The 22857-nt window shown below is 43.7% G+C and overlaps 1 protein-coding gene across 1 annotated transcript in view; it reads right to left on the bottom strand.

Moving 5' to 3' along the window:
- The window catches only part of man2a1 (mannosidase, alpha, class 2A, member 1), a 134968-nt gene that overhangs the window by 35007 nt on the left and 77104 nt on the right, over nucleotides 1-22857 (bottom strand). The window contains exons 11-17 of the mRNA XM_084325487.1: nucleotides 8967-9152; nucleotides 8471-8585; nucleotides 6732-6799; nucleotides 6405-6570; nucleotides 5221-5463; nucleotides 3606-3728; nucleotides 3382-3493 (exon numbers count right to left, since the gene is read on the bottom strand). Coding sequence (XP_084181613.1) covers nucleotides 3382-3493; nucleotides 3606-3728; nucleotides 5221-5463; nucleotides 6405-6570; nucleotides 6732-6799; nucleotides 8471-8585; nucleotides 8967-9152 — 1013 coding nt within the window. The remainder of the gene's footprint in view (nucleotides 1-3381; nucleotides 3494-3605; nucleotides 3729-5220; nucleotides 5464-6404; nucleotides 6571-6731; nucleotides 6800-8470; nucleotides 8586-8966; nucleotides 9153-22857) is intronic.

Genomic DNA, 22857 nt, shown 5'->3' with positions numbered 1-22857 from the left:
GAAATTTGAACCTTATGTCAAAGGGTCTGTGGTAATACAGGTTTAGTACTGTGTAAGTCTTCCAAAAGGGATATTAGATCCTGGAACACTGTGATGGTCCTGTACACCCAACACACGCAGGAGCAAATACTATGATTCACACGCTTATATTTGTTAATATGAGACGTAGTTTAAAAACATTTTCTCTATGGTTTCTGTGACAGACTGTATATTCAACCAACATGCAGCCGTGAATATTTACAGCTGTTTTTGATGTTCAAGGTCATGTGTTTGTTTGTGCTTTATCATGAAGGATGTCTTATGTTTTTCAATGTATATAATGTATATATCGGTGGATGACAGCATCTACTCAGACTGATCTATGGATCTTAAAAGTATGGCAGTCAGTTCTGTGTCTCCACGGTGGCAAGCAGAGCCCAGTGCTCCAAGGTCGTTCGGCAGCTTGTACCATAAACAACTAGATAAGGACTGAGAGAGAGAACTATGGAGAGTTTGACATCAATAGAACGGACGTTTAGTGTGTGTTAAAGGTGAACAGCGGTTGTCATGACAGCGCGTCACATAGCGACAGAAGAGGCCGGGCCTGTCGTTGCTATGGCGAGAATATAGAAAAGTACGTTTCTTCCGGGTGTAAGCCAGACTGAGAAACGAACCACACAGAAGAGAAGAACCATCAGAGACTTTGAGACGGCTCCCTCCTCCCCTCGCAAAGAGGGGGGAAGGGCAGCACTAGAGAAGTGCCATGACGACAGGCTTTTGGAATAACCACCAGGCCGCGATGACCACCGAGCGGGGTGAAAGGAGAGATCATTAGAATAATGAATGTAGTTTCTTTCAAAGACTTTTCAAGGACAATACGAAATGGGTAACATCTGATTACGAGGCTTTTGTTTATGGAATAAACAACGTTTTCCAAGGAAGGTATTACGCTGTCAAGTGTCGAATTCTTATGAGTACGGATTGCATAAAAGGGGAATGACCACGATGTACAGCCGGTATGAGAAGATCAAGAGATAAACACAACGCAGAAACTACACGAGCCAACAGATGAAGAGGTGATACTGGCTGATTGTGATCGAAATCTAACAATCATTAATTAACTAGCTGAAGCACGCACACGCACACACATGCACGCACGCACGCACACACGCACACGTTCTCTCAAAATCAAAGAGTAGAATCTATTTGTGAAGTAAAGTCTTGTGATTATACCTCGCTCTTTAGCCTCTTTACTTCTCTGTTTCAGTCCTGTTCTCAATGGGCTGTTTCTGTGCCTAAGGAAGAAAGCCGAAGGCCGGACCAGCACTCTCAGATTAAAAAATTGTTTTTAATGGCAGCCTATAGTACAGACATGTTTTTCATTCATTCCCTTTGGTACAGTACCATTAAACAAATGAATATAGTAGCCTGTCTCCCCCTCTAGAGGGCATTGTAGACTAACTCGAGTCCCATAAACAGTAAGATTGCATTAGGAGGAATAGCGAGCTACGGTACAAACGATCACCCTTAAGAAAGGACATTGTGGTGCTAATCACTCAAATATGCATATGCAATGTTACCAATGAACACATGTCTGTACTATAGGCTGCCATTAAAAAGAAATTCATCTGAGAGTGCTGGTCCGGCCTTCGGCTTTCTTCCTTGCAATCCTTGGGATTTCAGCACCCAGTGTCAGATACTGAGAGCGCGGTCTACCTTGACTCTGTTTCTGTGCCTGTAATGAGTGAGCTGCTTTTATTGTACAAATGCGGTAATTATCGTACATCTAGCAGTGGTGTGTGAGCAAATTCAGATCCAAATTTCAGACTAGACGTTGCAGATGAAATACGACCCAAGATCCAGCAATAGCATAGCAATCCTGTCATTAACAATGTTGTCAGAAACATATTTTAGGTTTAACTTTAAATGTTACTTGTCCTTTCGGACAAGTTATGTTTTTGTAGTTTTTTGTATTGATTTTTGCTACCGGGCAGTCCGGTAGAGAGAGAGAGAGAGAGGAGGAATGGGAGATAGACCGGGGAAGACATTCGGCAAAGATCACCGGGTCCGGGAGTCGAACCCGGGTCGGCCGTGTTGCACCGTAGTCAGTGTTGGGAAAATTCACTTTCTACATGAACTAGTTCAGTTCACACATTTTTAAATGAACTAGTTCAGTTCATAGTTCATGTTAATTTTTTTTTTACTAAAGTTCATGGTTTCAAAAATGAACTAATTTATAGTTTAAAGTTATTTTTTCAATACGTTGCTGCGAGCTATTATTTGTCAAATGTATTGCCACAACCCATATAGAAGCACAGACAGCAATCAGAATACTGGCATTTCCATAACGCTTTGCTGCCGCCCATTCAGTCCACACTAGTAGCAGTTACAGCTTTCATCTCTACAGTATATTTTCAAAAACATGAGGAAAAACGTGCTGCTTGAATGGTCTTTAATAATCTAAATATACTTAAAGTACCAAAAGTGAAAGTAGTCATTGTGCAAACATATAAACATGTGCCGACATAACTCTGTACTAACACAACACGAGGTAGGAACCAGGCTGAGGTATGAAACTAAGGTTGTACCTCAAAGTTCAATATTCAAAGTGCAAAACATTTACTGACTTTAACGTAAAACTCTTTAAATGCTTAAATTTAAATGCTCATACGCCGACGCCGTAGAGTCTGACTCTGAGCGAGTGCTGCTGCAGCTGCTCTCGGCTTCGTCCATACTAATGCTCGCCGGTTCCGCGGTTCCACATTGTTCTTGTTGTGAGGAGTCTGATGACTTATATTTTAGTGCGACAGCCAGGGGTGACAGGCACGTACGTGTCACAGGCAGCTTGCTGTTGCCAGATTGGGTGGTTTTCCGCATTATTTTGAAGCCTGTTTACGATGTGTTTTAAGTTGGGTTTTCGGCTGAAAGGCATATGAAATCTGGCACACTTTTGAACGCTGTTATAATACAGTGCTGAGAATGAACGCACTGATCTTTCATTGAACGCATTCAGGTACAGCACTGACCGTAGTGCTGTATGCGGTGCGCCACTCGGGTTCCCCTTTAGGTTTAACTTTAGGTATTAAATATGGTGATTGTGGCTGTAATTGTGAATGGCTTGTTTCAAGAGGTTCTAGTCACAGCTGAACTGCAGAAAAGGCACAATGCACATATTTTTACATTTTCTCAGTGTTGAGACAACCCCTCATTCTGTAAAAACAATGCAACACACAAAGGCAATTTTCACAATAGGTCGCCTTTAAAAGTATTGTGATTATACCCCACTGTTGCTGATTGACAGAGAAGGCCAGAGAATAAACACATACATACATACGGCACACATGGCCCCTTGCCAGAACACAAAAAAAAAGAACATACACACACACACCGACGAATGGTTACCTTGAACATGGTAGAGGCGCACTGTGTGTGTGAAGTGCTGGTAACAGGAAGTGATGTCAGAGAAAACATCCCCCCTGGTGACTCTGATGAGAGGTTTGCTGGAGGAGTAGGGCTGGTGGGGGGAGGGGGAGGGGGTGGTTTCTGTTAGATGTACATCTAGCTAATGCCGTGCTATATTATTGTACTATATTACAGCATCTACTTCTATTGTGTTTCATGTTTACCGTGGCCTTCCCGTCGGGCATGAACAGATACGCTCCGCTCTTGTCTCTGCTGGACGTGGTTCCGTACCACAGGAACTGGACCTCGACTTTGTGTTCCGACCCGCCCTCCAGAAGCTGAAACCTCTACACAGAAAAGAACAACAACACAATTCAGTTTGGATTTTTTTTTTGTTATAAAAAATTATAAAAGATATAAAAAATTGGTGCGGCTGGGTGGCGTAGCAGAGATTGCGCTCGTCACCAATGCAAGAGACTCCGGTCTCGACTCCCCGAGTCGGCATTGCCTGCGGCTTGGGCCAGTCGTCATACTATCTCAATTGGCAGAGGTAGCGGGTGGAAAAACGATGGGTGGGGATTGGACGTTGTGGACAGCGACTCCTACAGGTTGGTTGGGTGACGCCTGTACAGCAGAGACAGGAAGTATCGGGGGCAGCGTGAGCCTCCCACACGTTACTCCTTGCCACTGAGAGTCCGCGCTGTCTGGTGAAAAGATGCGACAGGCTGCCTCCTCGTGTACCGGAGGGGACACGTGATGCAAGGCTTCTATCCTCACTACAGCCGATCAGTGGGAAGCATAGTCTAGCAACGTTCAAGACAGGGGAGGGGAGAATTGAAGGGGAGAATTGGCGATACGGAATTGGGATGGGAGAAAAATAAGGAGAAAAGGTGGATAAAAAAAAAAATATATATATATATATAAAAAATTACAACAATAAAAACAGTGTACTCATGTTGACTTATGGATATATTGACATGGTTTGGCATGGAGGAGTGACTCACTGCACCCTTTATTTCTTTGTCTTTGTGATGGGCATGTAGGTAGGTAGGTAATGATGGAGGTCTGACTGACAGTGTGCCCAAACGTTTGTACAACACTTTGCACTTTTGCCAAATGAATAGCAAAAGATATATATGAACTTGTGAAGACTGTGACCAGCAGCTATGTAGTGTGTGTGTGTGTGTGTGTGTGTGTGTGTGTGTGTGTGTGTGTGTGTGTGTGTGTGTGTGTGCCTCCAACAGATCCTCGGCCTGACCTGGGAAGATCGAGTCCCCCACACAGACATCCTCAACAACACCAACTCAATCTGTATGGCCGCAGCTGTGGCCAAAAAACATCTTCGTTGGATAGGGCACACCATACGTATGCCTGACCACCGCCTGCCCCGCCAAGTCCTCTATGGCAAACTGAGAGGAGCAAAGCGGGCTGCTGGAGGCCAAAAGAGACGCTTTAAGGACTACACCAGGGACCTCCTAAAGTGTGCAAACATCATGCAGCTTGAAACTCTGGCACTCGACAGATCAGCCTGGCAAGTCACTTGTGCCACTGCAGTTTCCCAAATACACCAAACGAACCAAGACCGAAGATCTGAGGCGCACGCAACGACACCAGCGGGCGGCTGGCATCCCCCAGGTATCTGGCTTCCCTTGCACCATCTGTGGACGGGTGTGCGGCTCAAGGATCGGACTCAACGCCCATGAGAAGTGGCACCAGCGGTAGCGTCGCTACCCCCCCCCCCCCTCACCCCTGGAGCAAGCGTCATCATCAAACACGATGGACAGCTAAGAGTGTGTGTGTGTGTGTGTGTGTGTGTGTGTGTGTGTGTGTTAACGCTACCTCCATAAGCCCAGTCTTCACAGAGCTCCATATCTGTATATGAGTATTCTTGATGATCAAAAATGTTTCAGCCTCCAGGCCCTGGTGGCGGGACACCTTGAAGTGTTCAGAACTGAGTGACAGCTCACCAGTCCCGTCATGTTGTAAAAAGTAATATTCTGCTTTCTCGGCGATGCCTGATAGCGCCTCACTGAGATGATAGATAGACATACCTAAAGCTGGGACCTGGGCTAGGAAAGACAGCTAGAGAGAGAGAGAGAGAGAGAGAGAAGGGAGAGAAACAAAGAGAGAGAGAGGAGAGAAGGGAGAGAAACAAAGAGAGAGAGGAGAGAAGGGAGAGAAACAAAGAGAGAGAGAGGGGAGAAGGGAGAGAAACAAAGAGAGAGAGGAGAGAAACAGAGAGAGAGAGAGAGAGAGAGAGAGAGAGAGAGAGAGAGAGAGAGAGAGAGAGAGAGAGAGAGAGAGAGAGAGAGACACACACACACACACAGACAGTGAAAGAGGGATAGTGGGGGTCAGGAGGCTTGATGGGATTATTTGAGAATGTCATGAAACCTAAAATTGTATGTTGTTTACATTTAATTAAAACATTAGAAAACATAGAAAATACACCAAAAACTAGAACAGGTGAATGAAACAAAAACCATTGCTTCAAAGTTGACCCACCACAAATTCATCCTGACCTAGAGATCATTCTGGAGTGACGGCCATTTAAAAAATAATAATCATATTCTTTTTTAACAATCTCTTTTTATGAGAATGAAATGAAGTGTGTCAGACAAATAGAACAAGCTGTTCTTTTTCCACTTTGGTGGCAAATGTAAGACGGAGAGGAAACAACCCCCAGTGCAGGTCTGTCACACTAACAGCAAGAACAAGGTCGAGGAAGATGACATCATATCCTGCAGATTTGCCTCCTCCAATGGCAAATTGGCACGTTTGGATTATTTTAACCCTTTCACTGCCACACTACCAAATGGTTAACCCTTTCACTGGGACAATACAGAAGGTTAACCCTTTCACTACCACACTACAGAGGGTTAACCATTTCACTACCACACTACAGGCGGTTAACCGTGACAAGTGACAACCAGATACTTGTTTGTATGAGTGAGGACTCACGCAGAGCTCCTATCCAATCATTTGTAAATGACCAGGCTTTTGGGAAAGTTGGTGTCTCTTACTTGGAACGCTTCCTGAGAGGCTTTGGTCGGCTCCTCCCAAACGGCAGAGATCTGCGAGGGGATTGGCTCGCCGTGTTCCGTGAGGACTCTGACATGCGGGGTGTTAACATAGACACTGGCGACAGAGGTGCGGTCCTGTCCTGTGGGGTTGTAGATCACCAGTGGTCTGCAGGAGCAAATAATAAACGACATTACTAATATGAATAGAATGCAAGGAACCTCTGTCCTGTTCTGTCGGGTTGTAGATCACCAGCGGTCTGTAGGAGCTGACACATGGTAGATCACCAGCGGTGTTGAGGCAAAAGTGAGGCCAGTTTCATTCCTTACCGTAGCTTAGCGCTGATCTTCAGAACCGTCTTCCTGGGCAGAGCGTCCTGAGCAGGCTGGACATCATCCTGCGGGATAAAAATACAACTTTGTTTTAAACATCACAGGCTAACAACTAACATTACACAACACTACGACCACAGCTGGCTTCAATTCACTTTCGATTGAAACAATTCAGGATCTGTGGAAGTGGTTAGGGGTTAAGGGTTAAGGGTTAAGGGCTAAGGGTTAGAGCAGTGGTTCTCAAACTACGGGTCAGCGTATTGGAAAGTAAAAAAAGATAATATATATATATAATTTTATTTTTTATGTTCTGGCAACATATTTTGGCTAAATATGCCTTGTTTTTATAAATGTGTATTGATAACATAGTGCTGTAATTACATTTTCTAATAAATATGCATGATCAAGTTCAACAATGTGTGCTTTTATTTTGATATTCCTTAATTCCACGTTGAAATTACGCGATACATCAATTATTATTACTATATATATATTTTATTTGATTTATTCCTTACTTATTTTATTTAAGACTTCCTTAAAAGTCTTATTGTGTTATGGTATGTATTGTTATATGTTGTTATATGTTATGTTATAAATGTTATAAATGTGAAATTAAAAGGATTTGTATATAAACAATTTTTATATTTTTTAGGGTTAGGGTTAGGGTTGCGTCATGTCTGTATGCATGTGTTTGTGGCTGCAGTGTGGGTGTAAGCCCAAGACAAATTTCCCAGCTGATAAGAAAATAAAGTGACTCTTGACTCTTGATAAGTGACATATCCGGTTCAACTGAGAAATAGGGAGTTTTTTTGTTTTTCAAGCGGTGTCGGGTGATATGAGAGAGTGTAAGAGTGAGAGTTTCTTTCAGTCAGCTTCCTGTATGAGCTTGTGTTTAAGGCTCTCATTGTTACTAATAATCAATATGACCAGAAAGAAGAGCCCTCAGCACAAGCCGACTGACAGGGAAGTAATTTCACCCGACACCTTTAGCCTCCCTATTTCTGAACTGGTTACGCTGCATACGCAATTGAAAAAACTAAATCAAATTACTTGGAACACAGAGTCCTACAAGGAGGGTAGCGAGTGGGTGACACAAGCCTCCATTTCTTTCTTTATTTTTTTGCTTGACAATCCCATTGTATTGCAATCAAATTGATTGGAATGGTGAACAGACTGAAAAGTTATCTCATTAGATAAAACAGATGATGTATGTATATATATATATATGTTTTTTTTTTTACTACATCATCTCATGTAAAACCCACAACGTGACTGGCATACAGAGGAAGAGACATCCAGACCGCTGGAAAACAGAATCTCAGAACACAGAACCCATCGGAAACCATGACCAAAAGAGCCCTGTGGCTGAACCACTTCAATCTAATGAACCACACTGTTGTGACTATCATGTGATCAGAGCACATGGTCTTTTTAAAGATGCCGTTCCAACTCCTACTTAGAGGGTTATAACTACCCATAATGTACTAGTGGAAAGGCTTTGTCTCATGTGAAGATGTTTGTATTCAATATTGTATTGTATTCCTTAAATATAATAGGAAATAGCCTGACAGAAGACCAAGTGGAATATCTCTGTACAGACAGAATGTTGTGGATGTCTGGTTCCAGGTCAGAGTTTTTATATAAGTATAAGTAGAGCCTGCAGGGTCTGTTTTTCATCTAGGCGCATGCTGTCCATTGACATACGTTAATTCTTCCCTAGTGTGTTTGTAACTAACCATTTGTAGGAAGGCTTTAGACGGGTCATGGTTGTAGAGACTTTTGTCCTTCAGAATCAACCAATGGGCAGAGTTCACCATCACCTGCTTCAAGTTCAGGATCGAGTGGAACAACCTGAGACAGACACACACACACACGGATGAAATATGCACAATACTCTAAAATAGCAAAATAGCATAGACCATCATCTAGAACATAATGTATATTATCTATGTACAACAAATATTAGATATAATACAGATGGTTGAGAATGGACAGAAGGTTTGGGGATTGATCATTAGATTGTCAAACATTACTAAACTGCATCAGTAATCTGGAACAAATTATATTTTGAAAGTAACCTTCTCAGGCCAGCCAACCTGTTTGGCCTCTAGACTAAATTGTCCGAACTGAGCTCCCAATCGCCTAATATCAAAGACATAACATAGGCCTACTCGTTAGTTTTAGTGTGGATTTGTTTGTTTTAAGGCATGTGGACATTAGCCAGGTTCCCACCTGGTTCCGTAGTCTATGACGACCCAGTCCTTGGCGGTGCCGGTGACAGCGTCGTGGTGCTGGAACAAACCAAGGTTCCTCCTGGCTTCTGTTAGCAACCGGTAATTCTCCACTGCCGGGAAATCACCATAGTTACCAAGCCGCTGGATATTGGCTAGAGTTAAGCTGTACAGGATCTCTGCTGCCCTAAGAGAGGGAGGGGGAGAGAGAGAGAGAGAGATAGAGAGAGAGAGAGACGTAATGTCAACAAAACAGAAAAGGAAGATGGCGCATGAAAACGGAACAGTTCCTGTCTCCTAAGTGGGCAGAGTACCTGTCTATTCTGTCAAACAGCTGTAACCGGCTATACATCGAAAACACGGCCTATCTGAGAGGCAGGCAGGGTCCCCCTTTTCCCATAATCCTCGGAGGGGAGGAGGTAGAGATGGTGGAGTCCTACAAGTTTCTTGGAGTTCACCTGAACAAAAAACTGGACAGGTCGGACACCACTGAGGGCCTCTACAGGAAGGGACAGAGCAGGCTGTTCTTCCTGAGGAGACTCGGGTCATTCGAGGTGTGCAACCGACTGCTGCTATCTTTCTACCAGTCGGTTGTAGCCAGCGTCCTCTTTTTTGCTGTGGTGTGCTGGGGGGGCAACATCAACTCGAGGGACTCCAGCAAGCTGAACAAGCTGGTGAAGAAGGCTAGCTCAGTAGTGGGTGGTGAGCTGGATAACCTAGAGGTGGTGCCTGAGAGGAGGATCCTGGAGAACCCCTCACCCCCTCTACGAGGAGCTAGCCAGAATGAAGAGCCCATTCACACTAAGACCTCAAATAAAACACTAGCAATGCTACTCTCTCCACCTTCAAAAAGAAAAAAGCAAGAGCACAACATATTTTTCTATTTACTATTATAATACACTTAATCACCCTCTCCACCTATTCAAACAGAGCAAAAGCACAATACACAATACTTTTGATGGGTAGTGGTGCATCAGTAAACTGAATAGGGATTCAGTTTACTGATGCACCACTACCCATCAAAAGTTAAAATAGCCCTTTACACAAACATTAAATAACAGACCTTTCATTAACAATACTATAATAACAGAATAGTGTGACACATGTATCGCGTGTGGTGAGCACACGCATGCATGCACAACGAAGACAGAAGATTGTGTTGTCTCAATCATTTTAACTATAAAATTATGAGCTCAAAGTATGAGCTCACTGACTGAAATTTCCAATAAAAAGCATCAATTGTCAAATAATATTGATCACATTAACTAGACTAGATGTTTTTGAGGAAATTAGAAAGGGAACAACAACTTAACCCTTGTGTCTGATCAGATTCTTATTTTTTGATAACTTTGCAGTGATTATGTTTGTAGCCAATATGTGGCAAAGGTGTGTAATCTAAAGTTTTTTTTACTTTCTCTTTCATAAATTGTTTATTCAACTTCAGCCCCGATCATAACCACCACATATTGTTTTTTGTAATGTCAGATTTAACAACTCCTTTCAGAAAAGTGGGAGTATTTCATTTTTAATCTGACATTTAAAAAAAAACGAAAAATGGTTATGATCAGGGCTGAAGTTGAATAAAATATTTATGGAAAAGAAAGTGGGAAATTATTTCAACATATAATCTTTTTATGGCGTTTTTCAATTTAGTCCCTTAATATGGTAAGAGTATAATACTTTAGTTTTCAGACACAAGGGTTAAATAATTTATTTGTTTCTTGGCAGATTTAACATTGGGCTTTTGACAGGGGAGATGATGCATTGCATGGTAACGTTAGCTAGCTAGCTAACATCCACATGTTTATTTTTATCACTGACTAACCTGCTGGTCCCTTGACCTTGGTGCAAGAAAACATTTGATAAATGTTGCCGGATTTAGCAGCATCTCCTGTAAGGGCCTTTATTTTTCTTTGTTGTATCCCTCTCTCCTCCACCCTTTCTCTTTCTTCCACTGTCCATCTTGACATCAACGTTAATTGACTTTCACTCTATCTCTCCTGAGTCCCACTGGCTGTTATTCTGCAGAGTGCCATCTGCCATTCCATTCGCCGCCTCCGCTGTCAATCAGTTGTATCGCCTGGTCCCGCCTCCACACCAATCACAAGCGGCAGCACGGCTCCATTTGTGTTTGTGTGATCCGCGAGAGGGAGCGAGTCAGAGAGATAGTTGTCCAACTCTGTCGCAGACAGTGAAATCCTGGTTGTTCCCCACCCACCTAGGTTATCTAACTATCGTGCCGCCACAACTAGAAACAATGGGCTGACAAAAAAATTATAATAATTTAAAAAAATTATATAATTTTTTTTTTTTTTTTTCAATCTGTGCAGGCCAGGCCACCGGGAAAACTCCTGGTGCTCTCCTGCTGGACTGTATAGGACTGTGAAGCTATGTATCCCCCACCTTGTATCCCCCCCCCCATGCTGCTTTGACACCTGAATTTCCCCAAGGGGGGTTAATAAAGGATCATCTTATCTTATCTTATCTATAACAGACTGGATGTGAAAGGACTTCAACACAGCTCTCCTTCAGGCAGCCGGGACACTAACACAACAACATCAACACACTCTTTAACATCTGCTGTCAGGGTGTATTTGTCTGTGTATTTCTGTGTGCTGCACAATGTGTGTTTGAAAATATACATCCTACGCAAAATGCACCCGTCATGGCGTGCCCTCTCCTGACATCTCCCGTTCTAGACCACGGGAGAAACCATGATCCATTTCCACAATCAATTATGATAAATGTTTACCTGTGATGACTAGTAGTCACAGTGACATGAATCTGTAGGCATCAATTTAGCGTATCTCCCGCGACTATATCCTGTGTGCCATCAAACATTGACAGATGTTTTTTCCACACACACACTGTGCACGGGTGATGAGAGTTATGCCTGTAGTGGCACGTGGCGGTTGCCATGGCGTTAGCTCCACCTCCTGTGTCAGACACAGGTTATTTTAACCCGTCCTTTTCCCCCCCGGCTTCACTGGATATGGAACCTGGGTCAACTCAGCGAGTTATCCGGTATAAATACATTGTGTAAAAGACGGCCAAAGTCAATGAAAGAACAGGCCTAAGAGGCCTTTATGAGGTGCTGGTACTGGCAGCATGATTCAAAAGAGGAGGAATAATACCGCACACTCAATCAATTCAATCACAGATGTTTTATCCCTGATAAAGACGTCTGTGATTAAAGAACTATATGGAGCAGCATTTAGTGCGCCGGTATTCCTCCCCATTCAGAGGCAGAGCCGGGCCATGGAGCAGTGGTTCTAAAGCTGTTTGATGCTGCGGCACACTTAGTACCACGCGATAACACTTCCACACTTAGTACCACACGATAACACTTCCACACTTAGTACCACACGATAACACTTCCACACTTAATACCACACAATAACACTTCCACACTTAGTACCACACGATAACACTTCCACACTTAGTACCACACGATAACACTTCCACACTTAGTACCACACTTCCACACTTAGTACCACACGATAACACTTCCACATTTAGTACCACACGATAACACTTCCACACTTAGTAGTACCACACTTCCACACTTAGTACAACACGATAACACTTCCACATTTAGTTCCAACACGATAACACTTCCACACTTCCACACTTAGTACCACGCGATAACACTTCCACATTTAGTACCACGGCACACGATAACACTTCCACACTTAGTACCATGCGATAACACTTCCACACTTAGTACCACACTTCCACACTTAGTACCACGCGATAACACTTCCACATTTAGTACCACACAATAACACTTCCACACTTAGTACCACACGATAACACTTCCACACTTAGTACCACACGATAACACTTCCACACTACTTACTGTAACTACTTACTGTAAGTTCAAATAACAAACTCAGCAAGACCGACGGCTTCTCAGTTACAGTGGGTGACAATATTGTCACAAGGAAAGATGAAATTACCTACCTGGGTTCCATCCTAGAGGCTAATCTTTCCTGTGACAAAATGGCATCCAATGTAATAAAAAAAGTCAACCAACGAACTCGATTCTTGTACCGGATCTCCTCTCTGGTAAACAAGAATACCCTGAAGACTCTGGCAGGAGCACTCATTCAAGGGTACTACCACTATGCTTGCACCTCATGGTACCAAAGCACCTCAAAGGCGCTGAAAACAAAATTACAAACATCTCAAAACAAACTGGTCAGACTACTGCTTGACCTTACTCCTAGAACCCACCTCACCCCTGCCCACTTTGACAACCTAGGATGGCTTAGAGTAGACGACAGAGTACAGCAACTTGCAATGGGCCTGGTCTACAAGATACACTACACGACCAAGGTACCCATGTACATGTCAAAATATTTCCCAAAGGTCAGTGAATACCACGATCACAACACCAGAGGGAGCTCCACAAATCATGTTAAACCCAGATTCGGCTCAAACAAGGGACTAAACACGTTTCGCAATTATGCCACATCAATGTGGAACGCCCTACCTAAAGCTGTAAAGGAATGTGAATCACTACCCACTTTCAAAACAACTCTCAAAGAACACCTACGGGAGACTGCAATTCGAAACTGGCCCCTGTAAATGTCCTAACCCAACCCCCTCCAATGTACAGTAAATTACCTAGTATGGTTGTGTCAATATTTCAATGTACAGTTTTGCTTGTTTGTACAGTGTTTCCCCCCCCCCCAACCCCCTCCAATGTACAGTAAATTACCTACCGGTAGTATGGTTGTCAATATTCCAATGTACAGTTTTGCTTGTACAGTTGTACAGATGTAGCAGTACTGTCTATCTGTATGTCATGTATGTCATATATGTCCTGATGAATTGAAAATGGGGGACCCTGATGTAAACAAGACGAAAGTCTTTCTCTGGTCTGCATCCCCTTAACAATTGTGTGTATTGAGCTGTACTGTATTGTACCCATTCTGCTATCTGTTAATAAAGTTTTCAATCAATCAATCAATCAATCAATCAATCAATCAATCAATCAGCACGCAAAGATAAAAGTAGCAGAATATGAGCCACTGCCGGCCAAAGAGCAAAATCTATTAACTTTGTTTGGGAACAAAGTATCATTATTGACCATATTCACACGGCTGCCATTTTGATCCTATGTCATGCTCAGGTTGTGATTCCCTTCCACCCTGTTCCCGCCTCAATATAGACTGAAGAAATGTAATGTTTTCCTTTGACATTCTTTACGTTTTTGAGTTAAAAGCACAGAGGTACATCTGAAACTGCCTCGGCAGAACCGCTGCCGTAGAGAAGCCGTGCCGCTCAAGAAGCACAAAGGAGAACAACCAAACACAGACTAGAGGGCTCAGGGAGAACAACAAACACAGACTAGAGGGCTCAGGGAGAACAACAAACACAGACTAGAGGGCTCAGGGAGAACAACAAACACAGACTAGAGGGCTCAGGGAGAACAACAAACACAGACTAGAGGGCTCAGGGAGAACAACAAACACAGACTAGAGGGCTCAGGGAGAACAACAAACACAGACTAGAGGGCTCAGGGAGAACAACAAACACAGACTAGAGGGCTCAGGGAGAACAACAAACACAGACTAGAGGGCTCAGGGAGAACAACAAACACAGACTAGAGGGCTCAGGGATTCCACCACTCAATATTCAGCACACCGCCTGTGACAGATTGTACATGAAATGGACTCGTTTCATGCGCCCGACTATGTTCTCTGTGACAGATGCGACTCAGACCAGGGCCCCGTTCCATGTACGTGGTTCAACTAAGTCGATCAACATGTCCATTATCCAGCTTCAGTTAACCCGATGTTCAAAGCCGGGATTTTCCTGTTTCACAAAGGAGGATTCAGTCTCGTTAACTCAAGCCAGACTTGAGAGTCAGGCTCAAGTCAGGCTAGATGCGCGCTCCCGTTTTAGGTGGAAAGCCAGCACGTATCGATGGCAGAGACCCTGATTCTCAACGGCATTGATTGATTAATTGATTTAAGACTTTATTGACAGATTGCAATAGGCTCAATCGCCTCGCCGACAAGTTAAATGCGTTATCTATAGGCTAATTCTAAGTCCCTCATTACCTCAATCAATCAGATTATATTTCATTAAACTTGCCTGCTGGATTGAATAATCAAATGAGATCTTGCTAGCGAAAATTATTAGTTAACTGTTATACAGAATTACGATACGGCTCTCTTACCCATTGATTGATGTATAGTCAATCTTTTACTTATCTTCTCTGTGGTGTAACGGGTTCTTCTTTTGACTTTCACACGGACGACCGGGGTTCAAGGCCCTAGTCTTTTCCTTCTTTTTGCAATATAGGAATAATTCAATTTGGTGCACGTTGAGAGCTATATAAAGAATGACATCCTCAATGCATGTAGATTTATAATATTTTAACTTAAAACCAGGCTACTTTGGCGTATAATCCTTAATATTATATTCAAAAAAATCATATTGGAAACACGGGGATTTGAACCCCGGTCTCTGAATTGGCAGGCATGAGCACTACCGCTGGGCCACTGGGCCAGATGGGATAAATTCATTGTTTATACATTAATGAACGAGAGACCCGTGTTTAGAATATCCGTTGTTTTGAATGAAGTTTATCTCTTTATCCTCATTCATTAATGTGACGTCAACGGCTCATTCAATTTCTCAAATCCGTCAAACAGCGCATCTCATCAGACATCTTAATCCCAGTTACAATTAAAATAACCACATCATGTGTACATCGCACGAGCGAGAGCCACCGTCGCCACGGTATATATAACGTGCATTATTTAGGACAAAGTGAATTTAATATCAGCATTTTGGGTCTATTTTACATTTCAAAAGCCCCCTCTGGAAGAATGGAGCACAAAAACGTAATTCAGAATGGTATAATGCAGATCGTAGACTGTGGGAATAGTTTCAGGAAACGGGCTGTCACTTCTTTGCGGGGGCGTGGCGATAGTTCAGGCTAACTTGAACTTGAACTCTGCTTTCGACCAGGCTCAAACTTTTGGATATGTTGTCATGGTGATTTGGAAAATCCAGGTACATGAAATCGGAAAGTCAGGCTAACAGAGTTATCCAGCTAAAGTTATCCGGCTAACTCGGTTATCCCGGTACATGGAACGGGGCCCAGCGGTGCTCTAACACACGGCGTGTACATATGCGTGCGTGTGTGTGCATAAGCCCTGCTTGACTTCCTATGATTAAGCAAGACTGATAATAATTGACATCTCCGCCTGCTGTCTGACGACAAAAGCTTTGATTAACAGCCCCACCTGATTATTTCTCATTAACAGAGCGCCTTCTAATTTTAGATCCACGTTTTCATTTCCACAATGATGAGGGGGGGGGGGGGGGGGGGGGGTTAATGACGTGTGGGTATTTTTTTTCTCTTTTTATTATCATTATTATTATTCATCAACAGAGAGATTACTCATCATCACTCAAATTAAATACCACTGGATGAAGCTCAATGCCTTTTCAAGTACCTTTTTTGTGTTTTTAGAAAATCATTATATGGTCTTTCATTCAACAACCTTGTATAGATTGGTCAGGGTTAGGGTTATGGCCCTCCGTATGGCTACTCATATGAAGGACACCAGGACCTCTGTGTTAACAGACACATACAAACAAAAAGGGTTGGAGATCCGAGCCAGACAGAACCAGAGATGGGGAAGCAAACTGGGCCAGTGGGACGTGTGAACCCAATTCCTCCCCCTAAACTACAATATATATATCGAATTAAAGCTTAAAATTCGAATAATCTTTTTAAATTTGTTGCCTGTCGATAGCCCTTTCAGGTGACAAAATTAGTCCAGCGGTTCTCGAGTTACATGCCGATATGTGAGGCGTGCGCCGAAGTACACGGCAGACTTTGAATTTTTTCAAATACCACTCCCGACTCTCGAGCCTCTACCTCCATCAATCATTTGGCGATCTCGAGAATTATTGGACAGGGTTGTAACCAATGAGTACCCCAATGCTACTTGCTACCCCGTGTGGGAATGAGCGAATCAGGGATCTAGGTGAAAAGTCACGAGCCAAAACAGGAAGAGAATTCTCCATCGAATGCATTGAAGTCTATGAGAAAATCGTTTTCTGAGCTCTCACCTTTTACCAAAACCGCTTCTAATCACACATGTTTTTTTAAGCCATACCAATTTCTTGGGAAATACTACTTCTGGACTAACGGAAAACGGAAGAAAAACAACAAGATCAAAATGTATTCCTAGGTACAAAAGTCTCAACACACTGCACCTCCTAGATCCAGCTGGGATCAACTCCGGCCCTCTGTCACAGTATCTGTTTACATTTTGATCTGACTGAATGGACGCCACCCTGGTACCGTGGTGGAGGGTCTGGATGGCATTCAATGCCACAGCAGGTTTGTGGATCTGCTCTGTGCTGCAGTGCTGTTGTGCTGCCAAACCAAACCATGTAGGAGCTTTAAGCTGCTTTGGCCTGAAGTCTGTGGCCGTTAACCAGTTTACTGCTGCCAGCTCTCTGTACTAACAGCAGGAGACAGGACCACGCACACATTGCACACACAAGACACATACGCCAGCCTGCACGCACGCACGCACGCACTGGCTAAGCTTCAATGCCAAAACTTATTAGAATAACCTAAAAAAGGAATGAATTATTCTTTGATCTAACCCAGGGGTGCCCAACCTTTTTTGAACCAAGATTTACTTTTTAATTTGCCACCTAGCCGAGAGCTACCAGCCCAAATTTGACCTACTCTCGGCTAGTATTAGTAGTAATAGCAGATTAATAATACCCATTCAATATGCACATGACAGAAAATATTATATGGCATATAATATTTTCTGTCATGTGCATATTGAATAATATAATATGATATTTTATATATCATTGTAACGGTGTAGTGTAGGAATTACAAGAATGACAAGAATGTTATTAATGAAATGAATGAATATTATCAAACGGAATTGTTTCTGTATACACATTTATAAAACGATCAAGGCATATTTAGCCATTTTTTATGCGTTCACATGTGCTTTTCAAGAATAAACAAAAACGAGACTTAATGGGAAGGGTGTGCTTGTACATTTGAACATAGTTCCATGATACGTGGCTGCGTTGTGCTGAGAAAGAGGCGCAGATCCGCTTCTACTCTGAGGCGAGATCTGCATTTATTTTTTTTAAATGTCAGAGCCGAGAATCCCGCTTCACAGAGGTATGTTGATGCAAACGGAACAAGCTTTCTCAGCGCAGCATTACACAGCACTGGGTAGTCGTTCTGGACTGATATCCAAAACTTTGCGAGGGCCTGTCCAGTGAACTTGACTTTCAGTAGCTCGTCACACGAAAGATCGATCAACGCCTCCTGCTCAGACAGAGGGAGGCCTGTTGCGAGCGCCATGTGCAATGAACGGATCTTGGATACAGTTGTTCAAATTGTCCGTGCTCTTTCTTTCGGGGAAATAATTCCAAAATGTATCAATGAGCCCTTCTATGTGGCTACAGATGATGGGCTTCAAATCACCGTTTTAAATTCAGGATGCTTAGTTTCCAAGTGCCGCTGTAATTTACTTGGTTTAAAGCTCTCGTTAGAAAGGATCTCGTAACACAAAACGCACTGTGGTCGCGGGTCATCTTCTTGGCCAGTCCAAGTAAATCCATATGCCAAGTATTTAGGATCATAACTTCTTTTACTCCGTTTCATAGTAGTTCTGGTATCGCTACTACTAAATTCTGCCTTTCTCTTGCCAGCATTTGGAACACACGCACGTGACGCGCCGCTTCTGACAACAGACCTATCCATTGCGAGTGTCCAGGTTAAATGAATCAACTTTATCATCAGCTTTATATGCTTGGCCTGGAAAGCCCCCCCCCCCCCCCCCCCCTGGAAGTGCTTTAGTTACGAGACAGTGTCGATCACAAATATCGGAGTACACATTGACTCACAAAAGACCAGACGATATACCTGCGCAGGGCTGTCACGCACACTCGCGCATGCACGTCGCGGCACTTTGCGCTCCTCTGACTCACAAAAGACCAGACGTGGCCTCAGTGATTATACCTGCGCAGGATGTATGATGTGTATTGGAATACTGTGCCTCCGTTGATGCAGATACACACAGCGGCCAGGTGGAAAACTCCATCTGAGTTGGTGTTATTTAGTGGAATACACTTATCACGTTGTCATTTTCCGCCTGATTATCGAATCTTCCTGAAATCAACGCTAGATTAACATTATTATGTCTCCTCGTGCATACATGAAATGGCCCTCGTAGCGGGGCGCTCGCCGCCCCACCGCAGCCAACGGTAAAAAGCACAACACCTTCCACACAGACAGCTTTGATCGCGGTAGAAAGAAATATCAGATCAACGCAAGATTGGATATAATAGAGTCCTTACCTGGTCTCTGATGTAATGCAAAAAAAATAATCTAATCGCCATTCCAAATACTGCTCGTGAAGGTCTGTCCCACATTGTCCGGCATTGCATATGAAGGGGAGGGGGGGGGGGGGGCAGCATCGCAGATGTAACGTTGTAAACGCTAGTCCTGCCGGAGTATTTAAACCCCGCCCGCACGGCTCAGATCGGCCCAGAAAATAAACTACACCATTTCTAATGGAGTGCAATACCGGCTGGAAGGCATAGGCGGCGGTATTTGCCCTTTTGCAAGCTCAGACCCATTCCCAATGATAACATCAGGCTGGATGGATGAAAAATTAATAGTGAGGCGGCTGGGTGGCGCAGCGGACATTGCGCTCGTCACCAACGCAAGAGACACCGGTCTCGAATCCGGCTGTCAGCGTTGCCTCCGGCTTGGGCCGGCCGTCATACTGACTCAATTGGCAGAGTGAGCGGGAGGGGAGTCGATGGGTGGTAATCTGGTCGTTGTAAACAGCGACTCCTACAGGTCGGTCAGGGTGCCTGCACAGCAAAGACAGGAAATGGCGGGGGCAGTGTGAGCCTCCCACACGTTACACCTCGCCAATGAGAGTCCGCGCTGGCAGGTGAAAAGAAGTGAGTGGCTGCCTCCACATGTATCGGAGGGGACATGTGATGGGCTTCTATCCTCCCTACGACCGGCCAGAAGGGGGCACATGCGAGCAACGATCAGGATAGGGGAGGGAGAATTGGCACGAGAGGAAATTGGGATGGGAGAAAAATCATAGAAAAAGGAGGACAAAAGGTAGGTAAAAAAATAAAAATGAATGGATATAGCTAATAAAAGAAATAACGATTAAAACACGAGTTTTCTCGTGATTGGCGCTGAACGGTTGGCAAGTAAACCCGACTTTTCTCATGACTAGCGCAGAATGCGTTAAACCCTAACCTTACCATCCCTATCTCTAATCTTAAGTGGGGGTTTACTATTATGATGATGATCAATGTACACAGAGGTAACATTAGTGATTTATGGACCATACGCAGCTTGGCCCAGATAATCCCAACTCGCCCCAACCGAGAGACGATGACAACAACAACAACAGCAACAACGTCAACACTGGACAAAGCACAGCACAAGGAGGTGAGGGGAGGTGAAGAAGGACGTTGTTGTTGTTCAATGTGTCGCCCTTGCTAGCAATACACTTGGTGTGTGTGTGTGTGTGTGTGTGTGTGTGTGTGTGTGTGCGTGCGTGTGTGTGCGTGCGTGAGTGTGTATGGTGGTTGTGGGGGTTACCTGCGTATCATTCCATTCCCCTCATTCAAAATTGATAAAACCAGCCATGTTGCAAAATCCAAACTCATTACACTGTATGGGTATCAGTAATGATAGGAGCTTCAGCTCCGACACACAGCCAACAATAACAACAACAACAACAACAACAACAACAACAACAACAACAACAACAACAACAACAGAAACAGAGGCCAGATATGGACTCTATACCTGAGATGTGTTTCTTATAAAGTGGTTTCGAGGTGAAGCAGCCAGACACCAGGCAGAGATTATAGATTATATATCAAGTCTGTCACAAAAACCGCATTCTTTCACCTCAAAAACATTTCCAGACTCCAGCTTTCACTCACTCTGTGGCAGACCCTTTCTGAGACCCAGTCCTGTATCTCATACAAGATCCTCGTCCTTAGCTACAAATCTCTCCATACCCTTGCCCCCCAATACTTATCTAACCTCCTCCTACACCCCCTCCTGGAGGCTGCGATCCTCAAACATGGATCTGCTCTCCACCCCTCACACCTGCCTGCAAACCTTTGGGGACAGTCAGAGGTTTCAGGGTGGCGGCCCCCACCCTCTGGAACTCTCTCACGGCTGAGATCCGTTCTGCTACATCCTTGGACTCCAGCCCTGAAAACCCACAAACCTTCACGAAGGCATACGGCCTCTAGTCGTCTCCCTGTCCTTTATTGCAGTGGTTCCCAAAGTGGGAGCCGCCGCGGGGGGTCGCCAGATGACCCCCCCCCCTAAAAAGTCAGGCCACTGAACTTAGAAGCAGGCCAGGCCAGGCCAGTGTTTATAGTTGTAGCGGCACAATAGTTAGATAACCCAAGGGGATCAATAAAGGAATATCTTATCTTATCTTATCTTAACCTAGGTGGGGAACAACCAGGAGATCACTGCAACTCACACAAGTTGGAGAACTATCTCTCTCTCTCTCTCTCTTGCTCACACACACACACACACACAAAGGGAGCCGCATGTGATTGGTGGAGGCGGGACCCTTACAAAAACAAAAAATCCATCAAAATCAGTGTTGTTGCTAATCATTGACACATGCTAGCCTGTAATAATCCCCCCCCCAGAAAAATCTACTTTGCATTTGATATATTGCAAATATATGCCATCACACACACTGGCATTTAAAGGGGAACTATTTGACTATTTCTTTCACTATTTGGGTACTTTTACACAATTCCTGTGAGTCTATGGAACACCTCTGTAATTATTTTTTTTTTATTCATTGTTTTGTATTTCTAATCAAGTCCTCAAAAACAGCATTTTTCTACCTCAAGATCTCGAGCCGTTTTGAGCCTGGGCTCCAACCACTGTGTGCAGCTCATCATGTACCTGATGCCACACAGCCACATTATCATGCAGCGGTGTCTCTCTGACATCACAAATCAGCACATTTTCAGATGACTCAGTTCAGTGAGGGTGAATATTGTGAGAGGAGAATTGGAAGAATGCGCCAATATGAGAATTAGAGACATAGATCATATTAATATAAGTTCACATAGCTAGGAAACCATGCTAAACACTCAAAAAGGCCATTTATAAGATAGTTCCCCTTTAACACTTTCGGGGCCATTTGGATCCGTCTAAAATCACTCTAGACGGCCAGCATTTCTAAACAGACTTGCATAGTCCGTGGGGCTGTTTGTAGAGCTAAATCTATACTTTATAGTATTGCTATCTGTCCATTCTCATTGTCAATTGACACCAAAAACCGTCCCTTCAAAATGGCTTAAAGAAATAATTTTTTCATCAATACACTCTCATTTTTATAGCGTCTTGAATATAAGCGTTATAAGGGATTTGGACTAGTATATTTCCTGGAAGGCGAGATACAGGCCGCTAAGCTACTAACGTTAAATCCAATGGCATTTCGGATATACAGAAGCTACAGTTAAAACTCAAACTGCATATGATCGGTATGATGGTCCATCATGAATGCATGAAAGGGGGGGGGGGACCTCGTTTCTGATTATTGATTACCAATAACCGCGTTAGCCTCAGTAGCCACATTCGTTGACCGGGTGGATGGCTATCATAACAAGGTCTGATCAGCATGTAATTTACGTGAAAAAAATCTTACCGTGGGCCGGTTGGATCCCCCAAAGGATTTCCCAGTTATCGATCGATCGTCTGGTAGATCGATATGTCCATTGGCTGATGATATATTCCTTTACTGCACACTGAAATCCGCGTCCCAAAACGTATTCCAAGCTACAGGCTATAGGCA

The sequence above is a fragment of the Notolepis coatsorum genome (assembly GCF_963971535.1).
Source record: "Notolepis coatsorum genome assembly, chromosome: 11".
NCBI lineage: Eukaryota > Metazoa > Chordata > Actinopteri > Aulopiformes > Paralepididae > Notolepis > Notolepis coatsorum.
The sequence above is the reverse complement of the archived record's forward strand: the minus strand, read 5'-3'. Positions and strand labels throughout refer to the sequence as shown.